The sequence below is a fragment of the Amia ocellicauda genome, chromosome 17 (assembly GCF_036373705.1).
Source record: "Amia ocellicauda isolate fAmiCal2 chromosome 17, fAmiCal2.hap1, whole genome shotgun sequence".
In the NCBI taxonomy this organism is placed as follows: domain Eukaryota; kingdom Metazoa; phylum Chordata; class Actinopteri; order Amiiformes; family Amiidae; genus Amia; species Amia ocellicauda.
Window position 1 is genome coordinate 6,311,301 of NC_089866.1, and position 17,219 is coordinate 6,328,519.

General features: G+C 39.8%; 1 protein-coding gene across 1 annotated transcript; it reads left to right on the top strand.

Moving 5' to 3' along the window:
- Positions 1-237: 237 nt before the first annotated feature.
- On the top strand, positions 238-16,423 carry emp2 (epithelial membrane protein 2). Its single transcript, XM_066689205.1, has 5 exons — positions 238-386; positions 13,476-13,591; positions 14,076-14,169; positions 14,466-14,606; positions 14,748-16,423. Exons 2-5 carry the CDS (start codon positions 13,514-13,516, stop codon positions 14,915-14,917), a joined length of 483 nt encoding a protein of 160 aa, XP_066545302.1. The 5' UTR covers positions 238-386; positions 13,476-13,513; the 3' UTR covers positions 14,918-16,423.
- Positions 16,424-17,219: the final 796 nt, after the last annotated feature.

Genomic DNA, 17,219 nt, shown 5'->3' on the forward strand with positions numbered 1-17,219 from the left:
GGGGGATCTCACTTTCAAAACTACCAGATGTTAGCCTGGAGTTTAGACAGCTGTTTTCTCAATCAAGTCCTATCCTTGGGCTTGGTTTTAAACAGTACAGCGCATTATGAATGACACCTTTTTCGCTAGTAGTATAGAAAAGGGGGCACAGTCGTAGTAGGAAACCTTTTTTTCTTGTTCTTCCTTTTTTCCTCTAGCAAAACAACAATCTTAAATTGCAAACCACACCCCACCGTCACAGGAGTGGGAGGAGAGCAGCGCCAGCCCGGCTATACTTACCCCGCCGCTACTCCGGCGCAATCACGTTTACTTACATCACTGGGGAACCACATCTGGCTCTAAAGTTTGAACTGCTCTTCTTCTTTCAGCGCTACTTTTCTCTGTCGGTGAGTATTTTTGAGCCCATGGATTGATCAAAGACTCGGTTTTGCAAAGGTTACAGAGATGTGTATGTCTTCAAATTGTGTTTATTTCCGTTTATTTGTTAAAACATCTACTTTACACACAAACACGAATGCACGTGTAGCTCAGCGCGCTTCTGAGATGAATAGATAATAGGGATTGTGTTAAGGAAGTATTTTAATGAATGTATTAACTTTAATTTCAACCACATTTGCCTTATGGTACTTAAAGGGGCGTTGCCCTCCGTGTGTTAGTCTGCATGTATGAATATGGAAGTTATGGCACTGCTGTGATAGTGGACTTTACCTTGTATTGTAATGAAACAGTGTACTAATACGTATTATTATTTGATATTGAGGACATTATATCCATTTTTCTTATTGATGTAGGATTTTTCGGCATTACTTTTTCTGATGCAAGTGTGGACATGACAGCGTGGACAGTCTGCTGTGCGTTTTTGCGCACTAATCAAGGCTATTGATTGGTTTTTGCTATTGCTGTTCTGGTTGTATGGGTTTGGGAAGAGTTCAGGGAGGTCTGGGGGTTGAAGTTAGCAACTTTTCTTTTTCTCATCCCTCTCTTACGACGCCGCCTGGTGTCACAAAGTGGCGAGGTTGTTAGAAAAAAAAAGTAAAAGTAGGAGGGTACTTTACATCAGTGGAAGAATAATAGAAATCCTACCTCTCCACGTAGGCGTTAAAGTCACCAAGAATGACAGGAACTTAGCATCTTATTTAGCTAGTTATTTTAGCATTATGTATGTATGTATGTATTGTGTTTAAAATTTAGCTTTTAGGTACAGTTTAAGATGTTGGGATGGATATAGCCTAGCATGCCTGGGAAATAGACTGTTTTAAGCTGTTAGTCATTCCAAAATACTATATAAAATCTCGTTGTCATATGTAGGTTGACTTTTACATCTGCTTTGCATGTTTTTTTTTTTTTTTTTTTTGCTGGGGAGGGCAGGCAATGGGGGCAGGGAGGAGCAGGGATAGGCATGCAAAACGGCAGTGGATATTGAAGTGTTCATGGGCTTGCCTTGATACACCATTGTCATTGCGTCCCTGTCCCTTAATCAATGACATTTGTGTCTAATATCAATGCCACTTTTCACAGCAGAATATATGCCTTGTTATTAGAAATCACACCATAGTGGTATTTCTAATTCAGTTTAAATCCACAATTCCTGCGCATTTTTATACCATTGTCTTGTTCAAAAGTACATCTTTCAACATTTCAGTGGCATTCAGGTCAGGTGACTGGGAAGGGCAATGCTTTAGTTTCAACACCGGTTATTCATATTTCTGTTTTAGATTATGGTAAATATCAAAACCACCTCTTGCTTATATCCACCGCATGAGGTTGAGGCATGGCCTGATTCTGCACAAATGTCCCTTCTGCTTTTTCACTGGCTGTTTGCTTTGGTTACTGACAGAACAACACCCATCCCTGGTTACCACATGCATGTTTTACAGAAGCACTACACATTCTGTCAACCCCTCCCATGTCCTTCTGCTCACATTGCCTCTGGGATCTAAAAAGTTCACACATTGTTTGAAGTGGCCATAAAACTGTTGTCCACTGCTGGTTTAAACATACGGTCCATTGTCTGTTCGTCTGTCTGTCCAGGCAGCTGATCTCTCTGAGATTTCTCATGGCTTTTTCTGTGGGGGTTGAAATGATTAGTTTTCTATCTGAAATGAGGCACAGTAGTTATATGGAACTGTCCAAGATGAAATGACAGTAACAATCACAGGATCCGCAGCTTTATTTTCTTTTAAATTTCATTAGTGTGGGATATTAAAAACAAAATGTATTTTTCCACATATTTATGTATTTGGTAGTGCAATATTGTGTACTGTGTAATGTTTTTCTGTGCTTGGTTAATTTGTTTCTGCTCTGGCACATTCCTCTGTGGTGCACAGGAAAGCTTTGGGGGCAGGGGCTGTGTTGTGCTTTCATGACTCTTAACAGACCTCGGCACAGTGGATTTCCGCAGTTCTGTCAAGTCTGAAGTTACTACAAAAACAGACTGGTTAGGGGGTGAAAGTTTGAAGCAGTTCTTGCTCTACTGACTTAGAAAAACACGTCTTTCCCTCCTTTTTTCCCCTCCTTCCACTTGAAGTAAGATTTAGTGCAATTCACAAAAGAATTGATTGATTCATGTCCTTGCAAAGTTTGCACGTTAATATAGCGTGTCGTTGACTGGCAACTTTCCCAGATGTGCTTTTCCTTGATGAGTATTTTTCAGTGTGGCTTTAAGATCAGATGGCAGTTAAGGTGTCACTAAATAAACCTAGGAATTTTTACACTGCTAACAAAGGGTGAGATTTACTAAGATTACTGTATATGTACATAAATCTAATTTATTTACAGTAAGTCATAAATCTTAGTCTTAATCTTATATAGCAAAGAAAAAGTTAAAAAAATGAATTATGTAGGTGTAACTAGAAGGTTTATTTGCAGAAATTTCTTATTCTCCAGGCGTTAAGAATATGCAAGAATACTCAGTTCTGTTAGGATAAACAATTTTGCTTTTGGTGAAACATTTTGACAGACGTTATTGTTTCCAGTTACACTTTTTAAAATGTTTAGTTGAACCGTCCGAGTAAAGAACGGACCATGATGCTTATCTGTCCATTGAAAACATGCTGTTTACTGCAATTTTTGAGATGACATTGTACATTTGCGCTTGGGCAATTTGATGGAATCGATGCTGTGAAAGTTTGGAAGAGGCCAGTCTCTCTTTGGATCTGGAAAAGCTGACGAATCTGTGATGATAAAACTTGATGGAAAAACATAGCATTCGTCTCTCTGACTCATCTGTTTAACCTCTTGGTTCAGGTCAGTGGTGTTTTATGCGTTGCTGGTGTAAAACGGCAAAGGTACAGTTTCTCCACTCATGTGCGCAGGGTTATGAATGTGAGTGGTGCTGTCCTGTTAGCCCTTTTTGTAATATAATGAAGCTAAATTGTATGAAAGCCGTAGTGCTCAACTCCTAACAGAACTATGACAAAGGCTTACAACAGTAATAACACCCACAAGAAAAATAAATGTATAATTAAGATAACGATAAGAATCCATGGTTAGTGTATTAGAGAGGCACAAAGGAATATCAGACTTCCTTCCTTGGCTTCCCCATCTTAGCCATGTTTGTTTTTGCCTTTTAAACTAAGAATGTGAGGCACATCTGGCTTTAATAAAGGCAGAGTAGAGGTCACGGGCGTATGTGTGTGTGTGTGTCTCAGAGTTTGGGATAATCTGCAGACTGCACTGATCAAACTGCACTGATATTGGGAGGGTTATCTCTGTCCACGGAGAAAGAGTCCAGAGTCTTCACTGTTACTAGAGTAAGTGGCTGGAGATGAGGTTCCCCCATTCAGAGGATCTGCCAGGACGTTTGGCCATGTGGAGCGGGATGGGGAGAGGCCTACCCTCACAGCGGCTCTGTTTCCATCACACAGTGACGGGGGAGGGGAGGGTCAGAACCTGTGTGGAGACTAATAACCGGCACATATGGCTCGTGCATCCGCCGCACTGCAAACAGAAGCAGTTGGTGCTTGAAAGCCATAGGCTTTTTACTAATGTGGTATTTGCATGAGGAGGCAAAACAAACATATTATCTTGATAGCTTATAACAATGGGAGAGGGAGCAAAAAGTTCTGCCTGGGAATGTTTTTTTTTAAATAAACAAAATGAATGACTGAATTTACCTCCTGACTCTATTATACATTTAGTTTTAGTTTTTTTTGCCTTTTTACTGGACAAATTTGAAAAACAATTAAGTCAATGGAAGAACCATTTTAAAAAGTGTGCAAAATAATTAGTTTGTGTAAAAACACTGATCAAAGTATGTGTTTGTGTTACTAGTGTGTGTTTGAGAAATTCCAAATGAAAGAGTGGAAAAACGCCCAGTAATATTTAATGGATTAGGCCTAAACGGTTTGCTTTTGTTACATGTGGGATTCATTATTTACATCAAGAAGCCTTCACCTGAAGAATTCTTTGTAAAAACAACACTTGAACACCTGAGAATGGAGGTTTTCTGTCAGACGTTTTGAGCCTTGAACTTTTTAGCAGTTGGTGGCAGATGTCTGGTAGATGAAAGCCAACAAAAGAACCCAAATAGTTCCTAAAACACTTTAAACACAGCTGGATTTAAAGGATTATTTTTCTTTGCTGAAGCGGTAGGGGGAGGGCGATACAGAAATGTGACTTAGTAATAGACAGCCCTGGAAATTCAAATAATAATGCTATTGAAAAGCACATGACTACTAGTTAAGAGGACAAATACGGGCCAGGGGAAGGCCAAGACGGTGATACCTCAAACAGGAAAACGGATTAATGGAGAGCTGACTAATGGGAGACAATATTGTACACAATGAGGCCCAGCCAATTTTCCACAACTTTGGCAGACCAGATCTACCCAAATCAAAGGTTAATGAAGTGTGCATATCACAATGCAATGTCATCATCTGAGCCATGCAAGAGATGCAGCCACTTTTTCCCGCCTGCTGGAGCAAGATAGTGGCTGTGTATGGGTGTGGCACTATCCAGCAGAACCACGTGCGACGTCTGTGCCAGCGACGGATATGGGTCACTGGTGGTCTGTGAAGGAAGTGTAACTACGGCACAGAACTTTCCAGACTCATCAGACAGGACCTTTGTCACAATCTGCCCAAAGATTGGTCTCAAATCCTCCTGCGAGATTGTTTCAATATCATTTGTACAGTACGCCACACAATCATTATTCAGCTGCTCCTATTCTTTGGTCTTATTTACATTTTATTTGAAGGACTCAAAAACCCAGCCCTCCCCTGGGCGGTGCCTCTCACTTCACAAAATATTCCTGCTGCAGGCCTTTGTCGAGTTCATTGTATTATAAAACAGAACTGGATACGGGCCAGAGAAGGGTTTTTCTATTTTTTCCCCCCTCTAAAAATAAGAAGTGGATGTGCAATATTTGGCAGAATTATCCAGTTTTGTTGGATGGGGGCATTGTCTGATCTGTGGAATAAACAGAGTACTTAAAATGGAGCCAGAATTTGGTCTACTGATTTTATTTAAAAATGTTAAATGCTCAGTTTCACATACATGCTTTATTTAGGACAGAGCCAGAATTGTACTTCTGCAATGAAAATATGTAAATTGTCGTGAATGTTTAGGGCAGCCGAGCCCACAGTTTCTCAAAGTGATGAATGGCTTCTTTCAAGTCCAGTGTTACTGTGTGGCATATACATAGCTTTGTCAACACAGGAAATGGTATGAAAAAAAATCTCGCACTGATAAAAGGAACCAATGGTCTGGCCCAGAGAAAGTGTCACCTAACTCCACCAGGTTTCTGAAAGATCAGGCAGTAGCGCCCATAGTGTTTGGACTTCATTGTTACTGTAGATCTGTTCAAGATATTCTGCAGCTTATGGGATATTTTTTGCATTTAAGCTTTCTAAACTGAGTGATTAATTATCTAAATAATTGGAGTCTTCTAAACTGAACTTCTCTGTCTTACAGGCACATCATAGCTATTTTACATAACCTCGATCCACTTTGATTGTGATCTTGTTGCTTGACTAATTTAGTCAACACATCAGAGGCCTAGAGACTGGAGTTATTTTCTGTCATACGATATCTTCACGTAATGTATTCCTTTATATATCGACTACAGTTCAGTTTCAGCAATACCACCCCACAGCTCCCAGTGATATAATCCTTTAGCTGGAGTCTTTAATGGAAATAAATAGAAGTATCCTTTCTGTGAGCCGTCTTGTGCGTATTTGGGCTTTGAAGATGATGAGAAAACAAAAAGCTCCTTTAAATAAGTTATATGCCTCTCCTGCCTATACTCAATATGAAAAGAGCAGTAAATCAAGAAGTACAGTAGGAATCCCGTGAAATCTGTAACTGAAGTTACTGTGGAATTGTCCATTAGCAATTTGGCATCGGCCTTCTAAGTATTGTAGTGTTTGGATTGCCATTGTGTTGTTGAATGTGTGTTATAAAGAAATAAATTCAAATACATTAATAATGCTGTTGGGAAACAAAACACAAAAAAATGGATACATTCCATATTGGGATTTATGCTCTTGTTGAATGATTTTCCCAGCTGTTGTAGTCATTCCTTGCGGTTTCTATGGATGATATTTGTATCCTATCTGATGCCTGCAAATTACATTTACGTGTTGCTCAGGCTGTTGAAATGATCTCACAAAGTCAACCTATTTGTAATGATGATGTACCTCAGGTAACCTGCTACTTTGTTGTGATATGTTATTTATGCATGATAGGAGGTCCATCTTTTCCTATATATTGTTTTCACAGTCCTGTATCCATAGACTGTCATTCTCTAGTCAAGGATTTATTCCAGTTTTCCCCTGTTGTATGTCTATATTTGGGGGGAGGGGGCTTTGCTGCTCAGGGCTCTGAATTCATGTTTCGTTTGTCGCTGTTTGGCTCCTGTACGTCACGGCTATTCGAACTGGGTGACTGTATTATTGTTATTCCAGCGATCGTGATTACACCTTCAGACAGAGCACAAGCTGCTTCAGTGTGATAGCTTAAACAGACTGCTGTTTTGGGTGCCGTACAAATGTACCAGTCCATAAAAAAACAACTTGAATAAAATCTAGTAGTACAAGAGACATTTCCCTTTCAGTGAAGCTTATGGATCAAACGCTGTCTTCGGTAATAATGCATTCTTCTGTCATATTTTCTTACCCAAAACCATCTCTTCCAAAATATTGGCGTTTGTGTTCCGCGCTGCTAGTCGCGGTGCAGATTGTCATCACAGAGCTGTCTGAGACGTGCAGATGTGTTTCACAGATGAGAAGCATAAGGGAAAGCGGTTATCTGGTCTCCTTGACCAAGCGAACTAGCTCAATATCTGTCTGCAGGGGAGCCAAAGAGACAATTGTAGTTTTTACTGCAGGTTTAATTGGGCCGCACACACAGGCCTGGTTTCCTGTTTGACATTTAAAAGCAGAGTTGTTATTCAATTCAGGGATAAATCAATTTCTGCTCCCTCCCGCACCCAGATTTTCCACTGTCTGAATAACCAATTTAGCCCGTGAGTCCCAATTTAACAGTTTTCTTTTTTGATTCATATCTGTTCCTAAAGACAACTTTTTTTTTTCTGAGGGATGTTTACATGTTTGTGGGCAGAGGTTAGAGGTGCGAGTTTTGTTTATGAGTTTCCAAGTAAATATGGCTACATGTGGCCATCATGTAAATTCCTGAAGGTGGGGTAGTGGATCTCCCCGGTGGAAAATCAACGAAGTTTTCCAGCTCCCAAGACCTCCTCCTTGGTTTTCCCTTTCCTGTCTCCTCCCCCCTTGAATGTCTTTCAAATGGCATTCCTTCGCAGACATTCACAGACAGTTACTCTGGGGGAAATCTTGGGCCTGTGCCTTCTACCTTAGAGATTTCCCAAGGATCTGACAGTTTAATGCTGCGGAAGGATTGAGCTCAGATATAGACAGACATATGTAGAGTGACAGAAAAGTCCTACGATTTTAGAAGGATTGCTCTAGGCTGAATGTAAATGTAGGCGATGCGTTGAATGATGAACGTCACGGTGAATTGGCTGTTCTCATTTCAACATCTAATTCAGATTTACAGCAATCGGTTCTAGGTGCAAACAAGCAAACAAACAAACAAGGAAACTAGATCATTCATTTGCATTTGAGTGGTGTGCTAAGATAAAGGTTTAGCCAAGCGGTTGACTTTCTGAGCCACCCTATCAAAAGACCCCTCTGAATTTTTACAGGGACGGGGGATATTTCTTGTCTTGGTAGTATCCTGAACCAGGTGTGTTTGTCTCATTTTGTGACACAAATGTAAGAGAAAGCCTAGGTAACATTATCACAAAAACATTAACCACCACACAACTGTAGTCACACTATATAACACTGTTATTCTGTGATTCATTTAATCATTTTTATTGAAATATACTTAAACATATTAAAACGTTTGCTTGACACTGATTCAGACTAGCGAACGCAGTAAAGATCCCACTTAACGAATTTAACTGATTACCACATATACGTTTTCGGTGAATCACGTTGCTTTTGTACTTTTAGTTACAGCTTGATTGAGAGTTAGAGGGGGAATCCGTTTCAGTGCGTAAGTAAGGAGCTGAAATGGGGTAAAACTTAAAAACAATAATGCATTTACAACGTGAAGCCTCGTTTATTTAAAGCGTGTGGGGAGATTTCTATAAATGGTCACGTTAAAAACCGTGGAAGGAACAGAACGCAGTTATATTGAGTTTTTCCACATTTTGATCATTTGTTCCACAGTTTTCAGCCATGGCTGGTTGGGAGATCTGGAGGTCTGCTGGAGACTGTGGCTTTTGTTTTATGAAAAGTGACATTAAAAATGAAATCCCAGTCAGCATTTTCCACCCTATCAAGAGGATTGGGCACAGGCTGTTTGGCACTCAGAGGGCCTGGAAGGCAGAGAGAAAACAGCCTTAAAGAGCTGACTGCAATTAATTTGCAATGCGATTTCAATGTAGTGTTTTATAGATGCTAGAAATTCACGGGCTTTGAGGGGAGGTTGACTGTTATTATTAACCCACAGGATTTTACATACCCTTTTCAGCGTACAGTATACATACACAAGTCTCCAAGACAAATGCTGAAATGTTTTTATGTTCCATCACTTATCAACTTTAACGGGCCCTCCAACCTCTAAGCCCCATTATAAGGCAGCGCTGATCCCTGTAATAACTTTAATCAGAACAACTGGAAAGCAGATGTTGAGGGAAGGAACACTAACAGGTAGCAGTGGTGAAATGAATGAGTGGACGAGAGCTATTTGTCTTGAATTGCTATGTTGAGTTTTGGATTTCTCAGTGTTTCGATGGCATGACTTGGCATCTCCAGTGAGAATAAAGGCTCTCAGGGTTTTAAATTGTGACTTGTCTAGCGGTGTGATGTATTAGAGTATGAAAAGCAAGTGTGATGAGGGAGGCAAATTTTTCCTGACTGGATGTCATCTTTTTGTGCTCTAAAAACCCACTGCTGGTGGGAGCTTATGATTTTGATGTCTTATTGCCTACGGGGTGACTTGCCGAAGGTTCTCGTACCTGGTGAAAATGGCACCACAAGTTACACAACTCAACTCATGACTGGACCGACGTGCCTTTTTTTGTTTTTGAATTGGCGTATGTTTATCTCTGTTTGTGTTACAGACACTTCAGAGTTAAGAGGGTGTCTCATGTTGTGTCATGTGCAGTTTTTATACATGGCGATTTAGGAAAATTTGTCAGCTTAGAGAGGTTTAAACTGCTTCTGTATGGTACGGGCTGCAGAAGATTTCATGCTCCTAACAAGGCATAGCGTAGCTACTACAATGGGACTGTTTTACCATAAAACCCTTCAGGCGGCAGCTGATGATAATCTTTCACGGTTGCCAGTACGCAAATACTTCAGTGGGAGTCCTGTCATATGTATATATTTTTGCATGGTGTCATCATAAGAAGTTCAGCAGGTAAATTTGATCTTGCTACACGTTTCAACACGCTGCCTTCATGTATGACATTTCCCTTGTTCCTCCAAGCATTAACCGTCAGAGCATTCTCTGCATCTTCATAGCAATATTGCATTTTTATCCAGATTTTAAGATGTTATTGCTTTATTCCAGGTTTGCCTGCAGGTCACTAGTAGAGTTTCCCATCAGATCACTTTGTTTCCAGCTTAGTTCAGCTATTCACACACCCACTTTCTTCTTTTACTTTCACAAATGCAATAATAGGCTTAGCAAGCCATTATTTCAAACTGTGAACACAAGTGTCCTTCTAGACTACAGTGAGATTTTTATTTGAATATGAATGAAAACTCCCAGCCTCTATCCTGTGAACATCAATATAAGCAGTTTTCTAGGTTTGATATAACAGAAGTATACCATCCAGCCCAGGAAAAGTATAGGCTGTATGTTTCTTCTGGTTGATTCTTGCATATTGCTCATAGGATAATCAACAGAATGAGTGCAAAAGCTTTTGACACTAGTTGATATAAAGTTATAATGTCTACAAGGTAAATGTGTTCTATATCTGTTCATTCTTAGTGGTTCTGATGTATTTTGTAATAGGCACAGGACAGTTATACATTAGTTGGTGTGAACGTTGGGCTGCTGTACTGGTTTTATTTTCTGCATTTCCTGAGGGACAATGGTAATACTGATGTTGTGGTACATTGCACTTTAAATCTAAGGTGCCTTTATTCTTTAGACATGCAACAAAATTGTACTAACCCCTCACACACAGAGCCAGTGGCCACCCTGAAAAAGATTGGTTTGCTAGTAATTAGTTCAGCCAGTAAATTGCTACTAGCTTTATAGTTTTATAAGAAGTCCTGAAGCCCACATGAAAACAATCGGAGTGGCTATGCATTTGTTTCTGTACAAGGAAATGTGTGTAAGCAAATAAACTTCATATATAAAAGCTCCCGAACTCCTCTGGCCTCTCCCTCCCTCTTTCCTCTGCTGTCCACGGGGTCTCGTTTCACTTCGACACTCCCTCTCTCCCCCACCCCCTCTCCTTTCCTCTTACATGTAAATGAAAACCAGGTGGTGAATGAGAACCCACTGCATAGAATTGAGTAGAAGACTGACTTCAAAAATGCAGAACTGTGAAGCGAATGTTTAGATTTAGAAAGAAATGACCCGGGCCTAACATAATACAAACATGAGTGTGCAACTCCTCTAAAAGCAGGTCTTTGTGGGAGTGGTTTTCGGGTTAGTTATTTCTCTGCTGGTCTTTGAAAGTGGCTTCAGACTGTCTGAAAATGACAGGAAACAAAGAAATCTCCCTCGTACAGATGCCGATATCCAAACAGTGTGTGTGTCTTTTGGAAGGGTGTTGGTCTGTTTTGATATTAAACAATGGGGTGTTAATTCACGAGGTGGGAGTTGTGGTAGTTGATTAAGAGTGATATCGGGGGAGTGCGTCGAGTGATGTCCAGTCCTTAATCCGTGTGATCGGGGGGGTTTGGCTGAAGTTGTAGGCCAGATGAGAAATGTTCTTTTGCACTATTACTGTCCTCCCAGGAATGGAGTCGGCAGCCTGAGGGTTTCCAAGAGGCCATGCTGGAAAAAAAGTGTTTCCTGTCAGCAGGGGTGGTTTCATTCTTGCACGGCTTCGCACAGTCGAGGAATCTTAAACCTTGGCAGCCCACTTGTTTCAGTGGAGGATATGAGTGTTGAAAATACATGAGTTTGAGCGTGGCAGTAGGCCTTTATTTAATTTATTTATTTGTTTCACAGCTGTTATTTTCAGCTTCAGAAATACGCACGTGACTGTAACTATAGTGCTAAGAGACTGATAAATACCTTGAAAAGTAATAGGATGTTAGCACAAGGTTTTGCACGATTTCTACAAACAAAAATAATGTTGATTCTGTAGATTGAGCCTGCCACTTTACCAGTTCATCCCAAAAACAATTAACGTTGTCTTTCGTAAAAAACGATGGATGTGCAGACTTTTACACTTGATCCAACGTTACTTTATCCTGCATTTTGTTCTCTTTAAAAGTCCTGTGATTAAGTTACTGACCTGAAGCTAAACAGGTGGGTGTGGAGAGAAGTGCCGAGAGAAATCAACTTTAACCTCCTCTGATAGTGACAGGCAGTAGCTGAGCCATTACAGACAAAGACTGTCCATAAGCCTTAATGCACCATTCATAGTGCTGTGAATCAACAGGGCTTTAATATCATGCCGTGATGAAAGTGCTCAGCTTGAGTTGTGTGTCTATAGAGATCAAAGAGGGTCTGATTGACTTACACGCACAAGAAGTGTTGAATTGGAAACACGTTGAAGGGAACTGCAACTAAAGTGTATTGCACGTACGTGGCATTCCTACTAATGCTGGCAAAACCCATTTCTTTTAATGCCTAGTTCACAGTTGTATATATTTTGTTTCAAAGTGCTGCTTTATTTTAAGATAATCAGCTACAATTTCAAACGGTTTTAAAAGAGTAAAACAAGAGTGATAAAATAGTGCAGTCGTTTTTATTGCACATTCAATTTAAAAATAATTGATGCAGTAAAATTCCTCAGCCACTGTATATAATCCGAGGTTTAGATTAATTACTGCGCCTTGGATTCCCTCTACTATGTGCGCAGACGAAGACAGCTGAAGATAGATAAGACACTTTCCCTTCAAACACATTTACTTGAACTCCCCCTCTCTGTCTGTGTCAGTTCTTGGCTCTTGATGTGCGGAGACACCCCCCCGTCCTAGACTGGGGGCTTCTACTTGGTTCACCACATGCCAACTATTTACTTTTTATTTAACTAAACTGAAAGAATGTTGAGTGTGTCTTTTTGGGGGGTGTTTTTTGTAATCGTCAAACAGTGATATTGTGCATCCTCCTCTAATCATTCAAAGCTCAGAGGCTTTGGGGAAAAGGAGGAATGTTTTCATTCAAAGCTGATGCACTTCATTATTAAAAGTACCAAATAAAGTTCCATGGATGAAGTCTGGAAATGAATAAGTATAAATGTATTTTAGTTTTCCCATATACTGCCGAGATACATCCGTTATTGTTTGTGTAGTTCCGTAGCTCTGGGCTAACATTAATTTTAAGGTGAAGAGGTAGGATGTCTAAAATATGCAGCCTTTGTTATGTGACACAGAAGACAGGTGGAAGGTAAAGATCCCTCTCCGTACAATCTCTAGTGGAGGGAATCCTGACAGCTCTGTGGTGTCTTGTGAAGGAGCAGGATTTTTCTTTTTCTTTCGCAGGCGTACGGGTGGGGTTTCTCCGACTCGGAGATAAACAAGGAAAAAGAAGAATTATTAATTTTGCCACAGAGCCACTCCCAGCATTAAAAGAGTTCACATAGAGGAATGCAGTGTGTTGCTCAATGTGTGCAAATGTGTCTGCGTCTGGATTGGTCAGGATGCTAAACTCCTTAACGCACGTCTTTTCATTACTTGCAGCAAAACAGAAAGAAGTTACCACTTTTTATTGTATGGGATTCATATATCCTGCTTGGTTTTGCCGTTTCAAATGTGATCTGTCACTTGACATTTGTAACCATTTTCCTATTTTTTTTTCTTTATTTTGTATAGATTCTGCTCTTGCTTTGATTTCATCCATCCACTTCACAATGTTGGTAATATTAGCATTTATTATCCTGTTCCACGTCATCTCCGCAATCCTACTCTTCATCTCCACAATACATAATGTGAGTAACCTACCCTTATTATGTATTATGGTTGTGTGTTTTTATTTAGCATTTTAGGTGTATAGAGAAAGGTAACTGAATTGAATACTTCAGTAGCATAGCAGTACCTCATTCAAGAACTACTGGTTCGCAGTAGTACACTTGATAAAAGCTGCCAAATATATCTGGGAAGCACGAAAAGAGGAATAAAACATCTTACCCAATGAAAACATTAGAAACGGCCGAACCCCATTCTTTCAACCCTACTTGAGCATTTAATGTTTCGCCACTTACTTACTCCAGCTACGGCGATGTGATCATTACAAAACAGAAGTACAAGGTTAAGTGAGTTAAGAGAGTCAATAAGTGTGTGCTAGGCAGAAAACGCAAGAAAGTTCATGACTCATATCCCTATTGCAGTTCTCTCCGGAAAAGCCAAAACTAGCTCTCAGGGGCTTTCCTGATAGGTTCTCAATGATGTAACTGCTCCCATCCATTTCTGTAGGCATGGTGGACAGGCACCAACTACATCACTGACCTATGGAAGACCTGCAATGAAACGTGTGTACCGATTCCAGACAGCAGCTCAACCAGTGCAGGTAACCAAGTGGTTCTTCTACAATGCTTTTATATCTTGTATAACCTATGGTACCCAACTGTGGTGTTAAGGTTTGGGAACTAAAGTTGATCACCAGATGCTGGGCATTAGAGCTTTAGTTAGCCCTTACACACTGAAAGGCTTAGTTATTCTTCACAACAAATGTATGGTTAAGACTACCACCAAAAATCACCAGCCACAGCCGCAAGTGCCAACTACTGAACTAGAGTTTAGCAAAATGTCAAGATCCAACTCATTTCTTTGAAAGAGTACAATCCCCGCTCTCTCTCTCTCCAGGCTACCTCCAGGCCGTGCAGGCAACCATGATATTGGCCACCATCCTCTGCTGCGTGGGCTTCTTTGTGTTCATCCTCCAGCTCTTCCGCCTGAAGCAAGGGGAAAGATTCGTGTTCACAGCCGTCATCCAACTGTTGTCTTGTAAGTTTCACACCCTTGCCGGGGGAATTAATGTTCCTTACATCATGGAAGACCTCAACTCTCCTCCGATAGCTGGAATGCATTCATGGAACACAAGATGGAAACCAAATGAATTAATCTGTCCTTGTCTCTCCTCTCCAGCTCTTTGCGTAATGATTGCAGCTTCGATTTACACCGCCGAGCACAAGAGCTTTCATCCAGGGAGTTTGAAAGACGGCGACTTTGGGTCCTCCTTCGTTCTAGCTTGGATTGCGTTTCCCCTGACCCTGCTCAGCGGCTTGATGTATCTAGTTCTGAGGAAGCGCAAATGAAGGACGGTGACCCCTGTTCCGCAAGAATAACCAACTGCCACCCGCAAGTCAAAGGAATACATTTTGTATATAATTCTTTTTTAAATGTATAGTGAAAATACAATGACAAAATATTACTAAGATTGCAACAATATATTAACAGTAGCATACTGGAAACCTATATAAAACTAGGAATTGTATTATATAGAAGTTTAACCCTTTTGTACCATTTTAAAATATATAAACTTTAACCCTATTCTTGGTGAAGCCATATATGCTGTGATTAAAAGGCTTAATAGCTGGAGTACTGATCGGATGTGCAGACTTGAAAACTAAAATAACTGCAAGACATCCACAAAACGTTTTGGTATTAGACTTGCCCTCAAGACATCCATTTATTGCTTTAACCACTAGACAGCTATAAAGTTGAGAAGCCTTCCATTTAACATTTCCAAGTTGTGAAATTGCTTTTTGGTTACACTGTCACCACCCTATTTTACGATTATCCTTTGACATGTGAAATCGGGCAGCGTTAGTACAATTGGGAAATGTTGCATTTTGGTTTAAGAGTTTCACTGACCTAAGCTTTATTAGAAGCCAGATCAAAGTACAATATGATGCAGCCACATCTGCAGGGCACTACGTTTTACTTGAAAATGAACATTAAATTATTTCATTGCAAAATTAAAAAGTGGAAAACTTCATACATAGGCGTTTTCAGTCAACCCACTAAGGCCGGCCGTGAACACTATTTTGTACACCTATGCGAAGCCAAAAAGAAATTCAACGAGGTATCTTAGATGGATTGTCATTAAGCTCCAAACTGAAGCCTACTGGAGCCAGAACACATCTAAAAGGAGAGCCCTGTGTTCTTGTTAAACGCGCTTCATTCGTGTGAATATTTTTCACCTAATGTATTACTCTACACAGTGAGTTTTTCATCTTTTTTTTTTTTTTTTTTTTTTTTTTTTTTTTAAGAACTTTTATGTTCAGTGTGCAGAATTTTGATCCAGAGATCTGTGTTCAGTTTAAAACAAATTACATTTTTTTTTTTTTTTAAATGAAGTTATACATTAGTATAAGGGTAATTTGAAGTAGATAGTTGGGAATCAGATTGGATTTCTTTTGTGTGTGTAGGTCCATCTATATAAATGGTTTTAGTCCTTAGGAAGGTAAAAACCACAATTTTGAATTGAAGATGCCAAAGTAACTGAAGCTGTATTTATTTTATAGATAGGCTTTTTTGCATTAATTTAGATTTTTTTTCTTCACAAAGTGTTATTACAATTTGCTTGATTTTTCTTTTTACCTTAATGTATACAAATTAAAATGTTTTGTGTTGGTAAATACTGAAGGGCTTTTAAAAACACCGTGGCAGCTTTTCATGCTTTGGGTCTTAAACGGATATAGATCTGCATTTTTCCAGTGTTTCCAGCAGAGCTTGACACCGAATCCTGCCAAGGGTTCGACATGTATGTGGATCCAATGAAATGTATTTTTACATTAAAAAACAACTTTGAAATCTTATGCAGGTCATCTTTCTTGGAAATCAAATGATTCTGTCGTCAGGGTGACTGACTGATTGTCAATCGTACAGTTAAGCAAGACATCCTCTTTTCTGTGATCAGATCTTAATGTCGAACGCTGAAAAGCACCAGGGGAAAGTGCTCTACAACAATGGCCCACATATCAGTTGGGTACCATAGGTCATCACAATAGTCAGGGGGAATTTACACACAAATAAACTACAATGACTTTTACTTCTACATTTGAACACTTTCAAACAGGCTAAACCACAGAAATCATTGCCAATGGTTAGGGTTTTTGGCTTGACAAATATTATAGCTACACATCCATTTACCCATTCTACTTAAGTCTTTTTGACAGGTTTACATACGAATGTATTTTTTAGATTTGCACTTCAAATGCAAAATATTCATCGCACAAAAAATAAAAACACGCATGACTACATACACGTTTGCTATGAAGCATACTAAAAAAAAAAAAAAATTCACTTACCAGATCTTTCCACCAGGGTACATTTCCGACCATCATCTTGTCCCCTGCAGAAGGTTAAGGTCTCTGCACCATCAGGTAGGTGGTCTTGTGCATCCTTCTTGGATCCAATATCTAGCACTGATGAATACTTTATTTCACCCCAAAAAGTGGAGAAAAACCATTCCTTTTCAATTGCCGTAGAGATGCCAAATCTTCACAGGTCATTTTGACTTTCATCAGGATATACTTTTATCTCAGATACTTTAGTCTCTCCACCCACAGAGCAAATGGATACGGGGTTGAATCTCATGGACCACCCATTGGA